Raw genomic sequence first — 24,771 nt, 5'->3', positions numbered from 1 at the left:
ATGACTGCCTAAGTGCAAGTTCTCAAACACAGATACAAGAGCAAATAAAATTCCATAATAAATATCAAATGCCAATGATTTCAAGAAGTACTGACTTCTTCCACCAGCTGAACTGTGGATCTTTGCTGGCTGTTTTCACCACTTAGGCATGATTTCACAACATTTTGGTGTGGCACATCATTATGGCCTATATAAACATTTCAGGCAATTTCTCAGAGATTCAGACCACAAACTCACCTGCTCCTGGGTCATCTTCTGCAGCTCTTTCTCCCAAGCTGCCTGGTCATCATCCAAATGGTAGGAAGCAGGTGGGGTGAGTCCACGCAGAATCAAGGGGTCACGGTCATGGCAGAGGGCTGTCAGATGTCCAATGTACAGCTTCAACTTGCTGCGATTCTGATCAAGTTCTAAGAGGGGCTGAATTATCTGAAATAAGAGAACAGAAATAGTGAGGAACAGTTTGAGACGACTGAGACACGAGCAATGGTGAAGGCGAAGCTTACAGTCTTGTTCAGCTTCAAGAAACACAAACACTCTCCCTCCCTGCAGTATTCCTATCCTATGGCCCTGCAACCATACAGCACAGAGACAGACAGAAATGAAGTACATCAGGTAAAGGGGATGTGGTGATGACAACCACCTTACTGATATCTGAAATAATGGTGATATGGGCTGAAAAATGAAGTGGTATAAATTAAATGGATTAAGTCTATTGATTATCCACGAGGACTTCAGTCATCTATCTCAAATCTCTCCTTTAAAGGTAAATTATTCTTCTGATAGAAAGGTGACTGGCAATAACAATGTAGATTCTAGCTCATTTTACTTACATTTCTTATGTATGTGCGCACGCATTAAACATATTTCAAAGAAAGAAATTTCTAATGATGGAAAGTTGCTTGTTTCTAAGATGAACATCGCTCTGCTGTAGAAACCACAGAAAGTATCTTAACCAGAAAGTCTTCTACAGTTTTGAAAAGGCAATCATCTTATGCAAGCCTGATTCTATGCAACACGATAAAAAATAAAATCAAAGAACTCTAATTAATTTAATTTTATTTCATTTTACATTACCTAATCTGAATCTCTGTATTTTTTTTTCCCCCCTCAGTGCAATCCCTGGAACCATCCAGTTCCCACACAAACTATCAGAAGAGTCATTTTTCATTTGTTTTTCCAAAAAATAGGGCCCAAGTGGATAAACACGTACATGGAAACCCTCACTATCTCCCTACCCAAAAGAATGCACTTTCATATTTCATGGTCTTATGCCCACAAAAATAGATATATATTCTAAAGTGCAGAACACAAAACTTTAAGGTTTGCAACAGAGCAAAGAACCAGGCTTTGGACCTCCACTCCATCAAACAAGGCACTGAAGCTACATGCAGTGATGCTCCCCAGCTCTGAGAGCTCGAGAGCCCGGCCACAGTGCCGGCAGCCTGGCTTTGTGCTCCCAGGCAGGGGCTGCACCTGCTCTCTGCTAGCGGCCGGGGATATCTTTTCAATAGGACACCTCTGACCCCGCTAATGAATAAGGAGTGAGATAATCTCTGAGTCAACAGAAACAGGGTGCGGGCACCACTTTCAACAAAGCCTCTGGCTTCGAGCCCTTTTAATAAGGCTGTCAGGGCTCACTTATTTTGTTTCTAACGCTGTTCTACATGGATTAATTTCTGTAGAGCCAGAGGATCTGAGAGCAGTGGCTAAGCAGCTAACTAATGTCAAACTGCTTGTCCCACAGAGAGCCAGCTGTACTTTGCAGCCTGCGCCAGAGACACCGCTGGGAAGGTGCTGTGGCAGAGGGGATGGACAAGAGACCTGCAGAGAGAGTAAGCTCACTCGCTTATTATAAAACCTAGTGCTATGTGTGGCCTCAGGGCAAGCTCTGTTTGCAGTTATGTGCATGTGTTAAAATACAATTTGATGCAGCAAGCCTGCAGATTGCAGCAGGGCAGAATGCTGCTCTCTTGTACAGGACAATGGGAAGGGATATTTCAGCACAGTCATGTTTCACTTCCATCACCTAGTACCCCGGTCTTTAACCAATTACACCTATCAACTTTGGCTGTTTGGTGAATTTGCACTACCTATCCCAATTTCTTATAATTAAGATCACTGAGATTACGATCTCAAACTGCACTGGCTGTACATGTTTAAAAATACATGACATTCTAATTTACCTGGTGTTTCCTATCCTACTAATTGGTTTGGCCACAAAGGGGAGAATGACAGAATGTCCTGAGAAATGTCTGTTTTTATTAAAATGTGAAAATGAAGGAGTCAATGTCTGATAACTAGCTGTCCAACCAACACAGCAGCTGCCTTGTATTCTCTTTCAGGTACCACAGTCTATTCAACACCCATCAGATCTGCAGATCCATCAGATCCGCAAAGAGCAAGACTTGCCAACTTTCCCAGCTGTGACAAAGAGAAAGCACAGCTCTCCAGCAAGTAGCGATGGAAAACTTTAATAGAAGAGCTGAATCTAACTGCTCAGAAATGTTCTCTCTGCCCCCTTACCTTGAGCAGCATGTTCCTCCCTCTCTGGAAATTGGCCAAATGAGGCGTGTGAAAGTTCTTAACTAGCAGCACTCCCAAAGCTGTTCACAGAGCAGTGATTTCTCTCACTTGGGATCCATTAAAGCCTGCCAGTCAAGAAGGAAATGCCCTTCTATCTGCGTTCCTGCCATATCTAATTTGAACGACACAATTAGCAAAAGGCATTCTGCTTCCCACACAGCTGAGCTGCCACTGCCTTATCTCAAGAGGGTGTAAGAGCATTTGCTAAGTGGGAAGGCAGGGCAGTACTGGATGCATAAACCACAGCATGTTCTCATGATCAGCTCAGTGCCGTAGAGCTTTCTAGGAAAACAATGGATAAATAGACCAAACCCGGGAATATCTTCTAAAGCAGCCAATCTTCATTAAGCACACTGATATGTTTGGGCCATCCTCACCAGAGCATGGAATGAAGCCTGCTTAATGTACCTTCTAGTTCAGAATACTGCTAATGGGCAGCTATGTTTGAAGGAAAAAAAAAAAGGCAATTGTGCTACATTGCTGAAGTTGGGACATGAAATGTCCGACAAATCACTGATACAAAACCAAAGCATCTCTACCAACTGATAAAGGCACTTGGGAAGGTATTTCAAAACAAATTCAACTTGGAAACAACGTGCTCTGAAAAAAAAAATAAATAAATTAACTTCAAGCATGACAAATGTGAATCCAATTGTAGGTTTGCAAGCCCATCAGGACTAAGATACGCTTCAGAAGGAGATTAATCCTGCTTTTTCAACTGTAGTCTTGTTGGTGCTGTACAATGGTCAGCTTACATATGAGTAACTGTATTTGAAAGTTTTTTATGACAGAAGTCTGCATTTAAATGCGCTGCACAGATAAGGTAGTTGTAACTGGATCTGGCCGGATAGAGCTATCTAACCGGTGTCTTTTAATGTGAAAGATGAATACAATGAATACACCTCAGATACAGAGCTTACAGTGTCTAAAAGTTTGTCTGAACAGTGTGTAACGTAAATATGCAAAAACAGCCAACCAGGTGGTGATATGGAGAAGAAAGGCAATGAATGGGTGGTGTAAGTGCAGCAGTGTTGAACTGAGACAAATGCAACACTGACTATCCATAAACGTCTGCAGAGTAAAGTATGGTTTTAATCAACGTGTAATAGAACTCAGTTACCACAACCACTAGCTTTAAATTATTAGTTCTCCAGGCAAAAGGACAAATGACCCAGGCACCTTTCTCCCTGCTAACATTCTCTTCTTCTCCAAAGGAAGCAACCGCTTTTCCAGAACTAAGTAATTAACTTCATTTAATTAATTTCAGACAATATGTTCTACATTTCTACACACTGATAAATCTGCAACTCCCACTTCAGAGCCAAATAAAGTTTTATAGGCACTCATAAGAGTTTGCCTGTTTTTCCATTTACATCAATTGATCTAGAAAGAGTTACCTGCTTCCAAAACTTCCTTACTCAGGATCATGCATGTGGATCAACAACAGTCATCTTTTTCTCACAGAAATGTATATATGAATTCTCTGGGCAAATAAAAAGGAGAAAATAACTTCATATTGGCACTGCAGCACCAACACGGTTGGCACTGGCACGACTGCTGTCATTAGCTTGCACATGTGTTACGTGTATTTTATTCACTACAGAACATAATAAGGCAGAGTAATGCAGATAAGTGGTCTTCATTCTGCAATCAAGTAATTCAGCAAACTTTTTGCCACTTACTCATAAATCACAGAAACCTTTTCCAACCTTAATTATTCTGTTTTTCTAAGAAAATAAAAGGGAACTGATGGGTTACCTCACAGTCAAAGTAATTAAAGTGAGGTCAAAATACAACTGGGTTTGCAAGCATTTGGAAGAAGTTTATGGACGAGGGATCAGAAAGTTTCCAAGGAATTCCCCAGTTTGAGAAACACTCTAGCTTGCTAGACTCTTCTATGGACCTTGGCTGTTCTTTGTAGAAGCTGCAGAGGCACCAAAACAACAGCAGCAACAAGGACGCCTTCAAAACCTTAAGCTGGACGTGGCAAATAGGCTTTGAAAACAATCAAGTTAAATCAGATAGCACTTTATCTCCTATCAAGCACATTTCAAGCAAACAAGGCAAATTATTTTCAGCTCCGGTTTTCAAACTCCATTGCCTCCAAATACTGCCCAACAAAACGTACTCCCCAAACTACAGTTACACAGCAGAAGATGGACCTGAAGTCTGGGTACATGGAGACATTTATTAAAAAGAAATTATTCCAAGGAGGACTTGAAAAATCTAACAAAAGATGGAATGGATCATAGTGGGTCCTCAGATGCCAAAAGGAAAACAACTCTCCTGTATCTGGGTTTTGTTATAGATATCATCAGAAAAGAAAATTTTGCCTACATAGCAAGATTTCTTGTATTGTGAGATACGGAAATAAACTAAGAAACAGAACGATACAGTCTGGAAATATTTGCATGGTAAATTGAATTACGCCTTTTCCCTGCTCAAACCATTTGTGTTTGTTTGGCAACAAATGTAAGGGTTCAACTACGATCATCGTGCAACCATTGAATGCAGTGGAGTTTTATGAGGCATGAATTTGGCTCAGAAAGTGCAAAGCTTTCCCAAATTCAGAACAATTTATCACTGATGTCTTCCCTTCATTATTTTAAATGGAAACAGAAGAAAGTTCTCAAAAAGACACTGCCTGACCTCAGTTCAGTTCAGCTCAGTTCACTGCTGCACAGATACTTGGTTTCTTCAGGAGACCACAACACGAAAGCCCAAGGACGGGCTCAGTTTTCTTCAGATTTGTTTTAAAGACAAAAATGGATTTAAATCTAACCTTCATCATTTTCTCCTCATAAAACAAAACAAAACAACATGCGTGAGGAGCCGAAGGAGATTCTGGCTGTTTTGACAGAGCTGTCTTACTCAGTTCATTTCTGACAGAATCAATTAGGAAATCATTTTTATAAAGCAAATTATTTTTGAAATTTTTATACACCATGAACAAATCCCATGGATTAATGATTTCCAGAGTTCACTCCCTTCATCTTGGGAAAAATCCAGACCAGAAGACTAGAAAAAGTACAAAAAGGGGAGAATTGCTTTTTTATTAAGTTCCTTCATTTAAGCAAAATCTTTTCCCCGTTATGAAGGTGAATCAAATAATTGCAGTGGGTTGGTTGAATTGCTAAAGCACCTAAAATGAGAGAACAGTTCAAAAATATTTTTCTACATAACAAATCCAGAAGTGCTTTTTCATGACACTGGCAACTTTTGCTTACATGGGCTGCAGAGTAAAATTTTGTGGGGAACCATGTGTGGAATAGCAGGGACTACTGCAGATCAGAATTGAAACACACTGGCAGGACTGTGTGAAGCTTATAATTGGCACACTGGGGAATACTAAAGTCCAGCAGTGGGGAGAGCTGAAGGGGTTCTCTACATACAGCAAACCCAGCTTGAATTTTGCATGTTTCATCAGTCCTCTGCTTTCAAAAGCAAGAGCATTTGCCCAAATCCTCACCTCCTAAATATAACTAATTGCACAATGCATCTCATTCTTCTGTAACAGTCCATATGGCTCTTTTCTAGCTGAGGCAAAGGAATGAGATTTGTGACTTAACTGCAAGATGATCAGAAAATACCTGTTCAAATGCTGTTCTATTTGTCTAAGTTTTCTTTTGTTTTCAAAAATTTATTGGGAATCTAGCAACCCAGCAACTTAATCCTCCAAAAAGCAGGTTGGGTAAAGTAAAGCAAGGTCCACAAAGGATCTAACACCTTCCACTGCTCTTTAATATGTTAACATACCCATCATTTGAGAATCTTCCTGATAAGTTGTGTCAGTTTCCAGATTCAATAATAAATTCAAGTACAGAAAGCTGTGAAACTGGTAATTAGACTTGTGATACTGAAAATTACAATACCATCAAGGAAAAAAAATAAAAGAATTCCTGTAGCAAATGAAAATGGTTCAGTGAATAAAGTGCAAAGTGCTTGCAGCTGGCACGACACTGAAGATTTACACAGCATCCACCTGATCAAGCTTCTGTGGATGTAATTAAGCCAGTGAAAGTTTTGATTTTACAGAATCAATTTCATGCTGATTCCTTTTTTTTTACGAGAATACAGCAGCTTAAGAATAAGAAACAATAATTTGCTTCTATTTTTGAGCCAGTTGAGCTTTCTAGCACTCATTCTCTAAATAAAAGCGAACAGAAAAGCACAAGTACTCCTTGCTGTACTGTAGTTTGTCTATTGCTTCTTCCTATTACAACAGATAAAAGGAAACAGCAGCTAATATACTTTTGTATGAAACCAGAAAATTGTATTACATATACTGGGAGAATCTGTCCATGTGAATGCTTATGTACCAAGGACTGCATTCTTTCGTCTCCCTACTGTCTGATACATTGCTAATGGAAAACAGAAGGTATTTCTTAAGTAGTCTACCAGAGAACACAATCAGTGCTCTTCCTGTTCAGATGAACTATAACCTCCCTGTCCACGATACGAAGCTTTGCCTCGTTCCCCTCTAACACGGAGCCTTCCTTCCGTTGTTCTAGCTCCCTACCTACTACAAGGCACTTTCAAAGCAAAGCCACATGGAGCCACAGTGTGTCTGGTTTAGTGGTTCATCCGTTGTCACGAATTCTTTTGGCAGTTCTTCGCTCTAATTCAAATGCAAAATCCAATTAACAAATACGTTTATATACGTACATACATATACACAATTCTTATCTATAAGCTGCATTAAACAAACAGATGTAGTTGGATTGCCTGTGGTGAGAATACTATGAGTTGGAACCTGGCATCTCTGTCAGTAATTACAAACTTCATCAGCCAGGAAAATATAGCGTCTAGATTGGCTACGTGCCCTCATCAGCTTTTATTTCAGTCATATTTCTCTCAAGCTTGTTTTCATAGTTAATATATTGGAAAGCAGGCTTGGGCTTGATTCTTTCTCTACTATAACATCATTCATCCTTCCCAGTTCCTTTCCCCCTAACTTACAATTAAAAGGCACTGGCAATGACAGCCCCAGCCTGGCTGCAGCATCCCCACTCCAGAGCTCAGCTTCACTCTCCCTTACGCTACCAATGGTGTATTCACAATCAGTATGCAGAAGCTTCTTCTGTGGTTGCATCCTGGCATGTGGATGAAGGCCATTAGAGACCTAAATGACTGAGTAATTGGGAGACAGTACAGACTATTGCACAGTCTCTAAGTGACAACTTGCAGAAAAAAAAAAAAAAAAGAGTACAGAATTCTTACTTACTACAAAGAACTAGCTGAGAGAAGAAGAACATATTGAGCTGTAAATCATCAAAGAAAATAAGATACAGACCTGGAATAATCTCACTTGGTAGAAATGAATGATAGCCTCTTTGCGATTGTTTTGCTGAAAAGCTCAAATCTCTACAAAAAGAAACCAGCCATCTGTTTTGAATGTTTTAGAATATAAGTATCTATTTGTGTTCTTCTTTGATCTCTAAGAATAATAGGAAGACAGTGATACAATCCAGTTACACCTCTGTTGTGAGTGCTTAATTCATCCCAGAACTGCAGATTACAAAATTCCATCTGGAAATCTTAGTCTTATCTTTCTGGGATCAGAAAGAAGACTAACAGTGTATCAAGATCAGTTCTTTTGTGCTGGTAGATAAAACACTCTTGGACAGAGAGTATATTCTTCCAACATAAAATAGTTATTAAGATAGCAAAGCACTATAGTTAAAGAAACAAGCTGGCAAAAGAATTGTTCCCAGAAACAGGAAAAGGACAGAAGTTAACGTCATTGTAAGGATAGCATTCTTCTCCAAACCGGTCCATTCTAGTTTAACAATGCTTTTCACTTATTGGCTAAAAGATTACAGTAAGGAACAGAATAAGAGTGGAAAGGAGTGGTTTCCAAACGGAATGATAGAACATTAATCATTAAGCAAGTTATTAAGCTTGAGATCAGTATCACTTAAATTGGTCACTCCACCATAATGAGACTGTGGCTTAGACTTAAGTAAGAAAGCCACTACAAAAGGCTTTCCATTACTCAGAGTCAAAGGAGAAAAGGTTATTTTCTGAAGAAAGGAAATACTTGGAAAGGCTTGAAAAGAATAGATACTCATTTGATAGCTAAATCATGATTTTGAACCGTGCTTCCTGACTGTCAGTCCACACACTCTTCTTGTGCCTTCTTGCCTGAGCTCCAGTCTTTCAGGCTCATCATTAAGGATGACACCCATACAAGCATGACTCCGGAAAAGCAGGGACGGAAGACAGATCCTGTGATTAAGCAGGTATTAAAAGTACCAATTAATTAGTTACATTATCTTATTTGTGCGTATCCCACCTCGGTTCTTAGTTCTTACTACTGTAAGTTTTGCCCATCTGGAAAGTGGGAGTGAGGAGTCCTGACTGTCACAGTACGACAGAACAAATCTGGCAGCTTATCTCTCAGTCAGGCCAAGTGATAATGTTTAAATAAAGTAAGACCATTTCATGTAGTTGCCTTCACATTTTGCACAGGATATGTCTTTAAGGCAAGGACAAGGTGCACGCTTTCACAATGATTTTACATGTATGAAAGATGAACTGTTACAAACACACAACTCATCTGTAGATTTTACAGAAGAAGGAATGACTCTCTGGATGACAACAGAAGGCAATAAAGAAGAGACAGCAGTCCAAGAGCTTTGTTCAGTAGACTAGAATGGCAGCTCCTTGAAATATTGATTTTCCCTTTTTGGGGAAGGAATAAGATCTTGGAAAGAAAAATAAGAAATATTAATAAATCAAGCCGAACACAAATCCAACACAATTTTGGGAACAAATTCAAAATGAGGTATTATAATCACCATTATATCACTGTAACAACACGGTTTTAGGATATTGTGTAATAATACTACCTAGCACTTATGTAGCACTTTTCCCAAGCAGAACTTACACTTCACAAAAACTTGAGCTCATTTTACGATTAGAGAATTTGAGACAGAGAGAAAGAGAACAAGCAAGTGGTGGGAGACAATGCCAGGAAAGAATTTATCTTCTGAATCGTGGTCTAGTACTGCATCCAGTAAAGTATACTGTAATATGAGTCAGGCATGAAAGCTTGGAGTTTTTGACCATTCTGCATGATCTAGCAGTTAAAAAGACCATACTGAAAATGAATCTATTTGAAAAGCATCCACAGAGAAGCTTATCAGGTCACAGTGTAAAAAGTGACAAGACTGAGAACCTAAAAGAAGTGTGACAGTAAGACAAGCAGCTCTCTACATGCTGCCAGCATAAAATGTGCTTGATGTTGAGAAAAAGATCACATTTATGCACTTAATGAATGCCTGTGTAATCATTTGAAAACGAATCTAATAACGAATAAGGTATCTACTCTGCTGAAAGAAATCAGTATATTTATCCAAGCATTGAACAGCTTTTAAAAAAAGAATGTTTTTCTCAAACTTTCCAAAGCACAGATGCTGTTATTTCTGTAGTGATCTTAATGAAAAGTTCATGGCGATTGGCAGCTGTGGCAAAGGTTGCATTACGTCCTGAGACATCTTCCCTCAACGTCACTGCTTCTATCCCTCTTTCTCTACCATGACAGGAGCCACAGTTCTTCAGGCCATATCATCTGTCACCTACTTCTGCTACTCTTCTCTTTGAATAACTAGGTGTGCTGACTGATGAGGTATCCATTTGCTGGGCATTTCTTTTCAGCTGTAAAATGGAAATAAAGAAATACCCCCTCAAAAACAAATGAAAATTGTGAATGTTCATCCTCAGCATTCCTAGGGGTGAAACAAAATTGCTCTGTGAACACCAGAAACACATGACTTACAAACTGATCGTTCAGTTGCCTCTGTTTGATAGCATCAACTTCTCTGTGAGCTTAATCATTTCTATTCTTACTTCAATCCTTTTTAACAACTTTGTCATAATAGAAGGAATATAGAAATGTCATTCAAACTACATTGCTCATGAATAGCATAAGTGTAATCTGATGATCCCCAAATTATAATTTACACTTTTTGACATGAAGTCTATGGAATTTACTTGAGTTGACTGTCAGATAATGGAAATGATTCAAATATTTTCTGGTTATGACTTAAGTCCTCTTACCATCACAAACATCACCCCTGAAATCTTAAGAAGTGTCTGAAATTATGCTAATGCCTTCAACCAACTCACAGTGCTTACAGTTTATACTTGAATTTGACAGAATTTAAGGAAAAATGTCACAGAAAGAGACCTTTTGTCTGGCAAAGATTTTACAGTAATAGGAATGTACTGATATTTTCATCATCTTTAACTTTTTTTTACTTCTAATGTGCTCCAGTTCAATGGTAGCTCTTAGGCTATTCTGCTGTTACTCTAATAAGTGTAAAATTCATTTTCAGATTTTGTTCCTGGAATTCAAACACAGCAAAGCCAAATACTTTGCTCCTTAGCAGGCATATCCATGACTTCAGATTTTTTTGGCAATCATTAATAGAAAATAATTCCGCAGAATGAGTTCAAAAATCATATGGTGATGGCATCTCCTAGGTTCCAATTCCTACTGCAAGCCAGAGCAATGGAATATGGGAAGAGGAATGCTATACGACGGCATGCATGCTTAAAAACACACACAAAGTACGTATAAATTATATGCTGGGATATAAGTCTCAATTGTCACAGTTTCAGTTTGCTCTATCCTCTATTTTTGCCCTTCACACTTTACCATTGCTTTTCCATATGTCCATATGTCCTTCAATTTGATCGCCTTTCACTCTTCTGAGTTTTTTTGTCATCCTATGCACACTACATCCATTCAACAAAATTAGTTCTTCTCATATTTGATTGGCAGAGGTAACTCAAGCAGATTTCAGAACCACGCTCACATTTTCTTACATTGTGGATAGTATTGCTGTACTCAATGAGAAAACTACACAAACTGAGCAACCTGAGAATTTTAAGCATGGCAGCTTTCTTCTTTTCCACATATAATATACAGCGTGCATTTCCAATAATATACACATGTACACACAACATGTAATACATATTAGATATCACAAAGTGTAAATTCCTATTATTTTTGGATAAAAGTGAATAACTAATAAAGTCACTGGCAGTCCATACTAGTATCTGAGAAAGACAAAAGGGCATCTGCATTAGAAAGGACATTAGAATCAGATATTGAGAAGACAGAGCTCCATCTGGGAAATAAAAAGAGTCATGAGAAATTCAGACAAGGAACTGAGAGAATCATTCCTAGAGAAAAAGGTTGGTATTTAGATGGAACTGCAAATTACCATTCTCTGAAACTATAGGAAGGGTGCATGCTCTGTTTCAGGGGAATTATATCTGACAGTGCTGTCATGTACAGAATTGACATAATATTAACATTTTCCATCAATTCCACAATTCTGCAGGGGAAACATAAAATAATGTAGTTTGTTACTGTCTGTATTTCTATGGTCTCCACTGTATCTTCAGTATTGGCCAGAGAAAATCACATCCTCAGGGACCTAAAGTCACTTTGAAAAATTATCTTCAAGTCCTATACTACCGGGTACTTTCTAAAAATCATTTTAACACATGCACTTTATTTAACACATGCAGGTTAAGCACTCAGTGGTTTTAAATTCTTAATTCATTTCTTTTACAAAAAAGATCAAGAATTTTTTTTTTTTTTGGAATGTACATGGAATGCCATGGTGAAAATGGACTTTGTTAGGAATAAATGGCTCGGGAAGCATCAATCACCTCTGTGTTTTCCCTTGTTGATGTATGCAAGACAGACTTGAGACTGACATGTTTCTCAGATGGGATGTCTGTTAGGTGATGATGCTGGCTGCCTCATTATTTCGACTAGGATATTCTGTAACATGTCTTCCTTGTTCTGCAGCCATAGCGTGGAAGCAGAGGAAAATGTCTCAAGTACCAAGCAGAGGCATATAATGTATTTAATTGGTATGTGGAGTACCTATCAATTCACTAAAATAATAAACCATACTCCTGACACAGTTTCATTCATAGACAGATCAGCAAATGGGAGATTTTTCTATTAATATTCACTACACAACCTTCATTTTCGCACTGAGAATGAGAAAGTGCAATGAAAATGAGAACTGTTCCTACCTTTATAGTGAGTGTTGTCTTCCTTTTCATCGTTTACTTACCTGATGATTCCTGTTTAATTACCATGCTTCCGCAAAACTTAACAAGCATTCTCTCCAAAACCATTAACATCACGTACCAACATACAGCCATTGCAAGAACAGTGATTCGAGAAGAATGCGAAATCAACAATGAGTGCAAATTAATGAAGCACTTTATCACTTTTCCCACTGAAGAGATTTTCCCAGTTCAAACCCCAAGGCATGAAATTCAAGTTTGACACTGTCACAGTTGGGTTAAATTTTTTAGATGGTTGACTGGAAAAGAGGGATCTGATCAATAGTCAGACAGAAATGTAACCTCACAGTTAATTGAGCAAGGGTGAAGAGATGGGAGTAATTTGTTCTTTTTTACAAATGAAGCAATAATTTTCACAAATGTGAAATTCCAAGATTTACACACTTTTTCAGAAGGGCTTCCTTTCAAATAATTGATATAGAAAAATCAAGTTCTGGGAAAAGCTGCAAGGATATGCATGTGAAATATTTTTAATGAGGAGTACGTGAAAAAGCTTCATATACATTTTAAAACTATTATCATCACAGCTCAACCCTTTACAATATTTGTAGTGTTTAAATAAATTTATTCTACTTCAAAACTTTAAAAATGAATTCTATGCACTGTAGCCTTCTAATCCATATTTGATCCGTGTGGCTCCATATCAAGGCTCCTGGTCAGTAAAGGATGTTTTCTTCTTTCTGCTAGAGAATGACTCTGCCCTGTGCACTGCCCTCTGTTGTGGAAATGGGAGTTGTTGCAGAGATAGCAGAAAAGATAAAATTACTGGGGCAGATACAGAGAAACAAAATGTTGTTTAAATGACAAAAAGCTACCAATTTCTTCCCTCTCCTCCCTCCCCCCCCCTTTTTTTGAGAGAGAGAGATAAGATGGATGGAAGGCAGAAGGTAAGCTTAAGGGGATTTTATTCTCTGCCTTCAAATTTACAGAAAATTTATTATATATTATACTTTGAGTCAGGATCAAGAATCATCTGCTCTGAGCTGATAAATATTTGTGAGCAGGTCAGCCTGCATGGCAGCCATCTCACAGATCTCAACATGCTCAAAACCTTTAGCAGAAACATTATCTGCAGGAGGAACACTATCTCCGAGCAAGTTTTTCACTAACCAGAATCGCAAAAGCATACGTAGATTTGGCTACAGTGCAAACTACTCGGAAAAAGAATCTTACTGAAAACATTTCCTTCATGAAGTTAATGATAAATTGTGAAAGACATTTCCTGTTCTCTTGTACGCTCTAAGACTTTGCTTTGCATATAAACTCAATTACATGCCCTGGAAAGTTCTTCCCACAACATCATGAAACAATGACATGATTATTAATAGAAGAAAGTCACCAACGACAAACAGGCACACAAGAAACACCCACATGCAGAGACTATGCAAGCAAGGGAGAAGGGGTGTGCCCCGGTTTCACGATGCACGCAGCAGTGAGAGGGAAGAGTGACTGTCGGAAACTTTTCTAATGGCAAGTGAAGTTGATTCTCACCGTTCTGAACAAAATGGCTGAGCTAAGAGCATCTGACTGGTTATGCCCAAATACCCTCCTCCTCATCCTAGCGGTGCACAGGTGGCAATGGGAGAAAAGACCCAGAGCAGCATGGGAATGAAATAAAGAGTTGGTTAGTATTTAAAGCACATACGTAAGTACAAATAGTAGCAAAAAGTGTGGTTTTAATCCCTTATGGAATACTCAGGGTTACCTTGAGGTACAGCTTCCTTTGCTCTCTTGTAGGCTTTGCTAGCTTCTAAAATGCCCCTCCACAAAGGGAAGGTGCAGTTGGACTCTTCTCCTGCCTTCTCCCTGCAGCCCTCCCCTTGAAGTCTTTGCAAGAAAATCCTTAGATATTTAAATTTTATCTTTTCATTTCATCTGTGAATACTATCCTGCATTCAGTCACGAACATGTCCTACAATTACACTGTAGAAATGGTTTCATTTCACTATATACTTGCAATGCAGATATGACAGATATTGTAACATTTCCTCCAAAATAAATTTGGAAAAGCAATTTAATATGCAGCCTTGACAATTGTGCTCTCCTGAAGAAGCTAAAACCAACATTTTCCAAAAGCATACCAGGAAATTAAAGACATTCAATTTACAGTTCTTTCCATACTATCTGGAGAATGGTATTAAAACAAGATGCAGAAGGAAGCTGCTTTGAGAAGGAGAATTTTTCTGATCATTTCTTTGCTTATATCCCTTGTTATTTTCTAATAGAGACAAAGAAAAAAAATAACTATTTATTTTTGCAAAGTGAATATTGTGTTTTGTGTTTGCTTTCCCACTTTCCTCTTGTACATTACTCAATTTCGGCATTTCACAAGGTTGGTGTTTAAAGGTCTAGAGTGAGACGCCTTCCCTCAGATCTCAATAATTTCTAGATCAGCCAGAGGGTGAAGAGGAGTGCCAAACATTCTTTCGCTTTGTCAAGGCAGTGATTAATGATCACTAATATTTTAATTAAATTGGAATGGATGAGATTACAACAAGGGATATGCAATTACGTTGGCATTTTCTGTGTTACCCGAGGGACAGGTAATCTTTCTGATAGTTATCAAACACACAGCTGTGCTTTGTAAGTGACACAAGAGGCTCCTCGCTGCCTTGGAGATGGTAAATTGATTTTCCTCCAGTTCATGGCCCATTGAGTCTGTGAGGGAGCAGCCTCTGCTCATTTGGCACACAGGCCAGGATTTCCTCATGGGAAGTGAAGGGAACTGCTCATATGCAATGCATAGATCAGAAAACTGATCCTGGAGCATGATTTCCTGCTACTGAAGACAAGGAACAGTTCTTGGCACTCCACACATTCAAGCAGCAAACCACGAGTTACTAAAACGTGAACATGCTACACAGGACTCTCGTCTTGTATTTTAAGGCAAGCAACATCTCTTGCTGTCTCCTCCTCACCCACTTAATAATAGCTTGGTACCAGGAACTTTTTTTCACACTTAGGGAGTTTTCAAGGAAGGTGACACAACAGCAACATCAATTTCTGTTTCATAACTGCATTGTGGAATGCTATTTTTGTTCCAAGGTACTGTAAGCATGTCAAGGAAAATAACATACAACTCAAAATAATCAGCCTCCATTGTCAAATTACTTTACAAGAGAAAAAGAGAGAGACTTTACCTGGTCTGGGGAGGGCTTGTGGTTGGTTTGGTTGGAATGGGATGAGGATTTGAGGTGATCATCCTCATAGTTGTCAGCCATCAGCTTCATACGGTTCTGTGTCTATTCAAGAAAAGAAGAATTTCAGACTAACTTTAAAGGGGTCAGAGGGACTAAAGAGAATAGGCTATTTATGCTGCTCACTATATCCAAAATCCATACTCGGAAAAAAACATAAGATATGCCCATAAAACATACATAGGTATTAATACAGAAAAATGAAGACACATTAAAATCACTACGCTGTGAAGCTAGGTTAATTTTGCAGTTAACTGGCTCATCTGGCCTGTACCTACTAAAACGGGTGCTGTATACACGTGTAGGAAGAAACTAATTTCTTGTTAAAGAACCTTGAGATGAAGATTCAGATATACCAATTTGGAGAACGATTCAATGGAAACATCAGTTAGATGAGATTAAGTAATTTTAAAGAGAGAAATCTGTTTTTAAAAGAAGAGTAAATAGTAGGAATGCTGAATATTGATTATTAAAAACAACAATAAAAACACATGCAGTCTAAAAATCAGTTCTCCATTGATATATCAAAGATACAAAAATCCTCAGACTGGTCAGAAAAATCTGAATAACAGAAAAGCTTTCCTGTGAGGAAATTACAAAGTCAATAAATTCGTCTTTGGGAAGAAGAGGTGACACAATAGAGATACATAAAATTACAAACTCTATACAGTCAAGCAAAGGACAAAATATGAAACAAGTTTCTTTGCTTTTTTTAGATTTTCTTCAACTTCTCAGGAAATGTCAAGTTTCAAAGGTTTAAGCAGAAAATATAAAATACATGTGGAATTTTAGACTACCAGATATATTGAAGGTCATTTTTTAACTAAGTTTAAACACAAATGAAACTCCGAGGGGCACTCTGAGCTTTTACAAGGACAACTAACTAAGCAAAAGGTTCGCCTGTTCCTCCTTACTTCCAGGCAATAAATTGTTTCAAAAGACAGATAAAAATAAATTGAATACTGCCTTAACATTACCGTTCTGGGTCAGCAATTGCAAGGAAATTTAAAATAGACTATATGGTTGTGTCTGCAAAGGAAAATGTAAGTGACATGGAGCCCTGTTAGCAAACAACTATCCTGAAAGGAGGTTCCTAAATGCCTACAAACACAAACACACAGAGGAAATAATCCACACAGGCAGAATGTCTCACTTTCCCAGTAGAGCTACAATAGCAATGTAGATAGCAATGACACTCAGTGTGCACCATAAAGGAGACCATGCAGGAGAGCTGGATGTTGGATCTTGCAATGCGAGCCATGTCAGCTGCGTCAATGGAGGGCATCTGGGTGCCACTGTCACTAGGCACGTATTTTGGGAGCAGAACCAAAATGGAACAATGGCTTTTTCCAGTTTATAAGGTAGGCAAAGCCTCATTTTAAGCTTTGTGAAATTCTTGTACTACAAAACAAACAAACAAACAAACAAACAAAACTGAAAAATAACAAAAAAATGGCTAGCCAGACTTGTATTAGATATGATACACTGTGAATTATGTGCTAGACATATTAAAATCATCAAAGATTTACTAAAATTAAATGTCTTCAACGAAAACTCGAAGCTCACTGTAAAAATGCCAGTTGTTGATTCAATCCCTTCATAACTGAATGATTTCTCACTGAAAACTATTATTTTAATGAGATTCTCAATGCTAGAGAATGTAGATTTGAACCGCCTGTATTCAGATCATTATAGAGACAGTCCAGGGCTTGAATCTGGATTTGATTTTAGTTTGGATTAATTTAACAAAAGCTAATTGTAAATTGAGCTTAAGCAATAAGCAATTTAATCTTCATATTGTTCTGTTCTGTCAAACAAGGTTTGAATTCCAAGTCTGACTCATCATTCATAAATCACTACTTGAAATGTGCTACATTAATACTCATACAACCACTTCATTGTAAAGATGCTTTCTCCATATTTATTATTTTATTAAATGTAAGACTGGATCTTCAATCATTTCTTCTTTGCAGGAAGACCTACTGATTTCTTGGAAAATGTTGGCTTTTATAATAATCTTTCACGTGAATTTCAATTTGTATGTGAACGGATTTATAAAAAAAGCAGAGTTCTAGCAGAATATTAGTACAAACCACTAACTTTTCTGAGAAAAGAAAGTAGCTATTCTGCATGCTTTATCCTACTGCACGTAAAAGCCTCTGTATTAGTTCCAATATAGAAAGAGAATGATATAAAGGTCTAATCATTTGGAGTACAGCATCTCTTGCAGAAAATTATGAAGTGGCATGGAAGAGGGTGTGTGCATCTGTCCCTTGACTTCAAGTAGCGTATCTTACTATCAATAGTCAGCAGGAGGCAATGGGAAGAGGCTAAGAGAATTGGGCCGATTTAACCTGAAAAAGAGGAGGCTTTAATAATTTTGATAGGAGGAAATAGAGAAGATGAAGCTAGTCTTCTTGGATGGAACTGGACAAGAGACAGCAGATACAAATTGCAAAACAGAAAATTCTTGTCAGAAATCAGGAAAAACCTTTTCGTAACTGGGATTATCAAACACCAGAACAGGCTGCCAAGAGGTTGTGGCCATCTATATCCTTGGAGATACTCAAAATTCAACTGGATGAAGCCTTGAGCAGTCTGCTCTAAACAGACATGTTTTGAGTGGGTGTATGTAAAGGACCACTCCAGTCTAAATTATGCCTTTAATTCTTAGAATTTGGGGTTCTCATTTTCAGACAATTTTTTAGTTATCAAGGCTGGAGTTTTCAAAAGAGGGGAAAGATGAACTCCAAAATTCCTCCTTGTTACACAAATAAACAATTTAGCTGCTTAGCTCCATTACAGCCCTTTGAATATTAAACCCAGAAGAATGTCTCCAGCATCCCAGTGATGAGAAATGTACCAACTCAGTGCACCAGGAAGATGTTTTCTGTGTTGTCCTCTTAATCCAACCTGAGCTTCCACTGTTTTTGCTGTTACTCTAAAAGTGCATGTTTCTGATATAGAAATCTTGGCAAGAAAACACCAAATTCAGTACTGACATACTTACCCTTGGAATGAGGCAAGAATTAAGAGATGGAAGAAAAGAAGTTTATTTCTTGGTGTATACCACTAATGTGTTTTTCAATAGTAATGTTCCAACCAGTGTTGCAAACCTATTTCTATCATAACAGACAAATGTCTTGTTATGTTTTAATTCTCTATGTCAAATATGGACGAATAACGATTCCGCTTTAGTCCTAAAGTGCTAAATGAAGAACTTCTGATTGAGAATTTTCAAAACAACTGGAAAAACATTAATAGAGTTTTTTACCTATTGCTTCTCTCCACACACAAAAAAAGTATATTCAAAAGGATGGAAACTTCTAGAGTATTGGCATATGGCTGTTGGAATGGTTTAAAAAGAAACCATTTACTTTACTGCGGGGAACCACTTTGACATCCTGCAGTCCTAAGGCACGTTGTCATGGTGCTATTATACAGTCCTCTCCCACCTTATGAGGTTATGGCTCAGATCCTAAGGCAAACATTTCTACATCATTGTGAAAAAAAAAAAAACAACAAAGTGGTCTAACCACAGTGTCCTGTGAGAAAATAAATGAGCAATGCAGACAAATCACTTGTGTCAGGAGTGCTTTTGTCTAAACCTACAGAGCTTGTAATCAAAACTGGTGATGATAAGAACTGGATGTCAGATCCAAATTTTGCCTAAAAAATACTTTTTGACATTACAGGTACTTTCTTCACCCATGTGCAGATAAATCACTAAACCGAAAAAAAAAAAAAGATGAGATCTCATAACCCAAAACGCTTCTTACTTTTTTTCCAGAAGGTTTCTTTCCTTCTTTTCTTTTTTGACAGATTTCCTAAATTTGTCTTCCAATCACAAAAAAAAAAAAAAAAAAAGACAACAAACCCCAAACACCAACCAACAGAACAATGTACCAAAAAGCAAATGGCAACAAATGCACACAGCATACCTTGCCAAGCCTGCAATAACACCCTTCAGTCTACCAACAAACTCTCCACAGAAGAACAGTCCTACAAGCCTTTAGGCTAGTGTCAATCCTCAAAGCTACTGAAGAGCCAACGCACACTTTGAAGCTGCTAACAGAAATCCAGAGAGCTTGGCATGAGAGATCTGCAGACCACAATCTGTGAACCCCAGGTCTAGGGCAAAATACTGGAAAAAAAGCTTTTTCCAGCTATATGTGACAATGCTTGAGCAGAATCAGATCCTGCATATCCTGCATACCACCTTTTTTTTTTTTCTTTCTTTCTTTTTTTCTTTTTTTTTCCCCAGAATTTCTGCAATCACTTTTTTTTGCCTCTCTGATACATCTGATACATTCCTAACAATCACTCATTATTTAACCTCAGCCTGTGTCCTGTCCCTTACTACAACAGGTGGGTATATTAAAAGTACCATGAGAAAATATGACATAAACTTGTTTTTAATCATAAATAATCATAAATATAATTCATAAATCATAATATATAGTATAAATCATAGTATAAATCATAAATGTGAATGCTCAGCTTCAGCACTGCTTTTAAACCATGCTCTTCTGTTGTTTTGTGATTTCACATGCACTGAAACCACATATTCCTCCTACTGTTCTTCTGGTTACTTTATAGTTTACTTCTGCCTGTGTTTTATACTGAAAAAAGTTTGGGTAAGCAAGGATATTACCATGAAGCAGACAGGTTCTAATGCAACCAACACCTGAAAACCTTTGTTTCAAGTAGCACTTTGTGTAATATTAGCTGCCAAAACTGTAGCTATGGTGAACGCTATTTAAATCTCACTATGTTCCCACCTCATGGATGAACAGCTTCAAGGCAAACTCGCCTGGATATCCTAAGGGTAAGTTCACTGCAGGCTATGCTGGTACTTTGTTCACCTACTTCCTAAAGACCAAATGAATAGATTTTGTATTTAGTGAAAAAAATGGACAAGAAGCTGATCCACAAAGTGTAGGGGAAGATCAGCGACGTATCCTGCTGGTAAAACCTAGCAGAGTCCAACCTCTCCTTCTAGTGGAATTCCACATAGAAATTTGAAAACCACAGATTTAACAACAGACATCATTTATATTTTACAGAATACTTTTATTTGAAAGCTTGCACTATGTTGTATGTTATAAAGAGAATACACAGCTTCCTTAAGCATTGCAGCAGGACAGCTAGCATTCTGGTCACCACTGCACTGGCAAGGTTTTGAAAGCAGATTTTATTTAGAGGAATAGCACACCTGTATCTCTAGACATGACTCCTAATAAACAGCAGATACTAGCTCATAAGCTATGCATCCACTAGATTAATCTAGGCAGCTTTATACAGCACATCAACTTGCTCAAGGAATCCTCATCAAATCTGTTTCTCCACTGTGGAACACAGTGGAAACCATGACATCAGTGACTACTTTCCCATTATTTTTTTTTTCTTGTAAAATACTTGAGTAGAGTCATTTCTGGCTTTGCTAACCAGCCTAAACAAGCTTTATTATTCCTTCAATGTAAAGTTTAAAAAAAACCCAACACATTGACTAAATGTTAATATAATGACTGTTCTTGTGACAAATGGATATGTGGTGGAAACTGTGTATGAGTGAGTTAAAGGAAGCATCCAATTTCTCTCAGACTTCAATGTTTCACTGAGAGCACACATGTACAGATGAAACATTCTAGAAACCTTTTGTCCACTAATAATGCAGAAATGTAGTAGAGAAGCTCTTTTTTGGAAGTCATTAGCTAAATCCAGAATATCTGAAAAATTATATTCTTGTGTTCAGATAGTCCTTTTCTACTTCGAGAACATGTGGTGAGCCATACCCTCTGTAAGTACCTGACCATCTTCTTGCTGGAACCTCGCTGCCAGAAACGAGAGAATAAACCCTCCCTACTTGTCATTAGATTGTGATGCCCTGTATAACTACCTTCAGCATACACTCATCTTGAGTATGGGGTCTGTGAGATTCTGCATCAAGTATTTTAATGCACGTGCCCTTCATGTTTCTAACATTTAATGACCCAGGAGGCATTTTTTGAATTTTAAAGACATGCTACATGTTGTGTTGTCATTTTTAGTTGCGGGGTTTAAAAGACACATCATTAGGCTTTCCTTTTGGCTATGTTTAGTCTTAGCAACTGAGATCCCACTATTATCAGCAAACAAACACAATGCACAGCTGAATACAAATGGAAATCTTCTTGTTATACAGTTCTGTATATCCCGGAGTACTGTGTTTTGGTGACACCAACAAAGAGCATATGCTGCATGCAGCTGCTGTGGTTTTTCAAAGCCTGCAGGATTTAACACAGATCCTACCTGAGACAAAGGCTTCTCCATCAACTATTGGCAATGTTACAACAATGTTAGATTATAAAGTGAAAGACTTTATCAGCCTAGTTCATTTCTGCATTTAATTATTTCATTTTTCTGTTCATCTCCCCACATGTGGTAATTACAGAGAAACTTCATTCTGCAGAAAGCATATTTGCAAACCTTTGAACTAAACTAAAGGAGATCATTTAGATATGAATTTCTCTCTGAGGTTTGACGTATGTAGATTAGATATATGTGGATGGATTTAAAAACTAAACTTTGAACTGATATCTTCCTTGCGCAGGAATGTGTTTCTTTATTAGTTCCTTAGGAGATGAACAAATAAATAACTGGGGTCTGCCTGCTAACAGAGTTTATTGAAGTCTATTGCTCTGGATCCCATATACAGAAAAACAGTGGTACAACTGACAACCCAAATAGGGCCTTGTGCTTAGGATTCCTTGTTGTGTTATACCCATATAAATGCGACTCTCTCTGTTACTTTAGCTCTCTCGTATCCTCTTTAAGACATACCTAAAGCTGTGCTTAGGAGTGACTGAATAGTGGTAATATAAACCCTCTCCCATTTGTTTCACAAGGGCTGGAATCTGCCCAGGCCCAGATTTAAAAGGTAAAAAAAAAGATAAAAAAAAATCAAAGACAAAATTTAAAATAAATCCCTCTTTCTCTCATAGCTAACTACTATCAAACCAAATAATTCAGCTCTTTGGCATTTTTCCACCACACATAAGGATCTTAGGCAGAAAGATCAGTAAGGTGCATTTCCCTCTATCTCAGAAATTTCTCAGCAAGGGATGAAGTCTAAGAACGCTTACCACCATATTGTAAACTCAATTCACACTGACTGGGTGGCCTATGCATCAAAAGCAGGACCAAAAGGAGAAATGGTATCCTGTGACAACATCCTTAAAGAATCCTGGATCCCTCATACTACACAATCACCCCAGAATTATTCACTGAAAAAGACTCGTAGACAGCAACAGCAAGCAGAATGAACAGTCATTTTATTTCTTAGGACAAAATCAGAGAACTGGTTCTATCTACCTTCCAGCAGTGTGCATTCACAACCTTTACAATCTAAGCTTAAAGGAAGTGAGTATTTTTTATGAGCCTGCCCCATTGTACAGTCTGTTCGGGCAAATCTGACCTTAGCTCCAGAGCAAAGAATAGCAAGAAGAGCAGAACAGAAGAGCTTTACTGGGCATCTCCTGCTAGAAAAGTTGAGCAGTAGCCTTTGTTTCCACATGCCCTGAAAGCAAAAAAGACTCATTTATATAAATTGGTTTAACTGCAACTTGTTGCTAAATTGCACTGCTATATCCGCTCTCCACTGTACAGTCTTCATTACTTCTTTCATCAGTTAAGAACTGATTTCTTTTGCAGACAGCATCGCTACCCTTGAAGAGCATAGGAGTCTACCTTATTATCCATTTTATGCTGGCTAATGAAATCTGAGTGCTTTGGATTTGCATCCTCCATCTCACAAGCATGGCCTTCAACCCTATAATAATCTCTTTCTCCAGTCCTCCTCCCCCACATTGTCTCCAGGCAAGAGTCAACTGGGACTAGTACGAAAGTATGTTATGTTCTGAATGCCCAGCCATACACAGATGCTATAGCCAAACAAAATATATCATGGTTCAATTCTTCTTGCTTTTCCCTGCGTGGGAGAACTTTGGGCTTTATTCTCCTCTACCCAGCTGTGGATGTTAATTAAGTTCCTCTAAGTTTCATCATCTTTGAGACTTCTTTCCCTCCATCAAATGCTACTTGGTGGGGACTACTCAGATAAGCAGATGGATAGTGCTGTCATTTAAATTCTATTTTGGAGCATTGAAGATAAAAACTGGTCCAAATTAGTATGCTTTGTCCAAGCTGTAATAGTTTGGATGTGTTCCTTAAAGATATTCTGCAGTTTTCTAATACTACACACACTCCATGCCTTGCTTCAAGACTCTGAGAGGACGAGCTTTGACAAATTCTCAGCTGAACAGCAGTGAACCTCTAATGTTTAGTTCATGCATCTGCTGTATGTTTAATGTATACAGTTTACTCAGTCTCTTTAGCTTACTTTGATGCACACCACTAAAGACAACTGACTTGAAGAAAAAAGTGAAATGCTACTTCTGTAATAATGTAAAAGGAAATACTAGCCTTTGTCATGGTCCTCATTATTCAAACCATAGAAAACTCCTCATTTCTCCCCTGTGTGTTTGTGGGCCTAGGCTAAAAATTATATTTTATATTTCATCCTTTGAGAGAAAATCAAAGACAAAAAAACACTGAGAATAACAAGATGAAACGCCATGTGGAGCATAAACATTCCTACAAACTGTTGGTGACACATGTATTTTATGGAGTCAAATGTACAATAAATAATTAAAAAGTTTTTTGTTATGCTAAGGTTGGAAATACTTTGTAGCATTTTAAAATTGGGCAATTTAAGCACCAAAGTTAAAAACCAGATACGTTGGCCTTACAAAATCTATATATATATCTGAAGGAAAAACCTCCAAATTATCTACATGGTATCCCATAGAACAGAAAAGTATTTCTATTAAAA

General features: G+C 37.9%; 2 protein-coding genes across 11 annotated transcripts in view; one reads left to right on the top strand and one right to left on the bottom strand.

The window, feature by feature from the left end:
* NINJ2 (ninjurin 2) overlaps nucleotides 1–24,771 on the top strand; it is a 512,961-nt gene that overhangs the window by 48,035 nt on the left and 440,155 nt on the right. The gene's annotated exons all lie outside the window — the stretch shown is intronic.
* The window catches only part of ERC1 (ELKS/RAB6-interacting/CAST family member 1), a 292,700-nt gene that overhangs the window by 18,934 nt on the left and 248,995 nt on the right, over nucleotides 1–24,771 (bottom strand). For 6 of the 10 annotated variants that reach the window (XM_048942961.1, XM_048942954.1, XM_048942986.1 and 3 more), the window contains 2 exons: nucleotides 15,843–15,944; nucleotides 238–426 (listed from right to left, as the gene is read on the bottom strand). In XM_048942961.1, coding sequence (XP_048798918.1) covers nucleotides 238–426; nucleotides 15,843–15,944 — 291 coding nt within the window. Of the gene's footprint in view, nucleotides 1–237; nucleotides 427–14,193; nucleotides 14,261–15,842; nucleotides 15,945–24,771 lie in introns of those variants that run through there. The other 4 variants (XM_048942996.1, XM_048943015.1, XM_048943005.1 and 1 more) reach the window with 1 other exon arrangement.

Source organism: Lagopus muta, chromosome 1 (genome assembly GCF_023343835.1).
Source record: "Lagopus muta isolate bLagMut1 chromosome 1, bLagMut1 primary, whole genome shotgun sequence".
Lineage (NCBI taxonomy): Eukaryota > Metazoa > Chordata > Aves > Galliformes > Phasianidae > Lagopus > Lagopus muta.
Note: the sequence above shows the minus strand (reverse complement) of the source record. Positions and strands in the feature narration are given on the sequence as shown.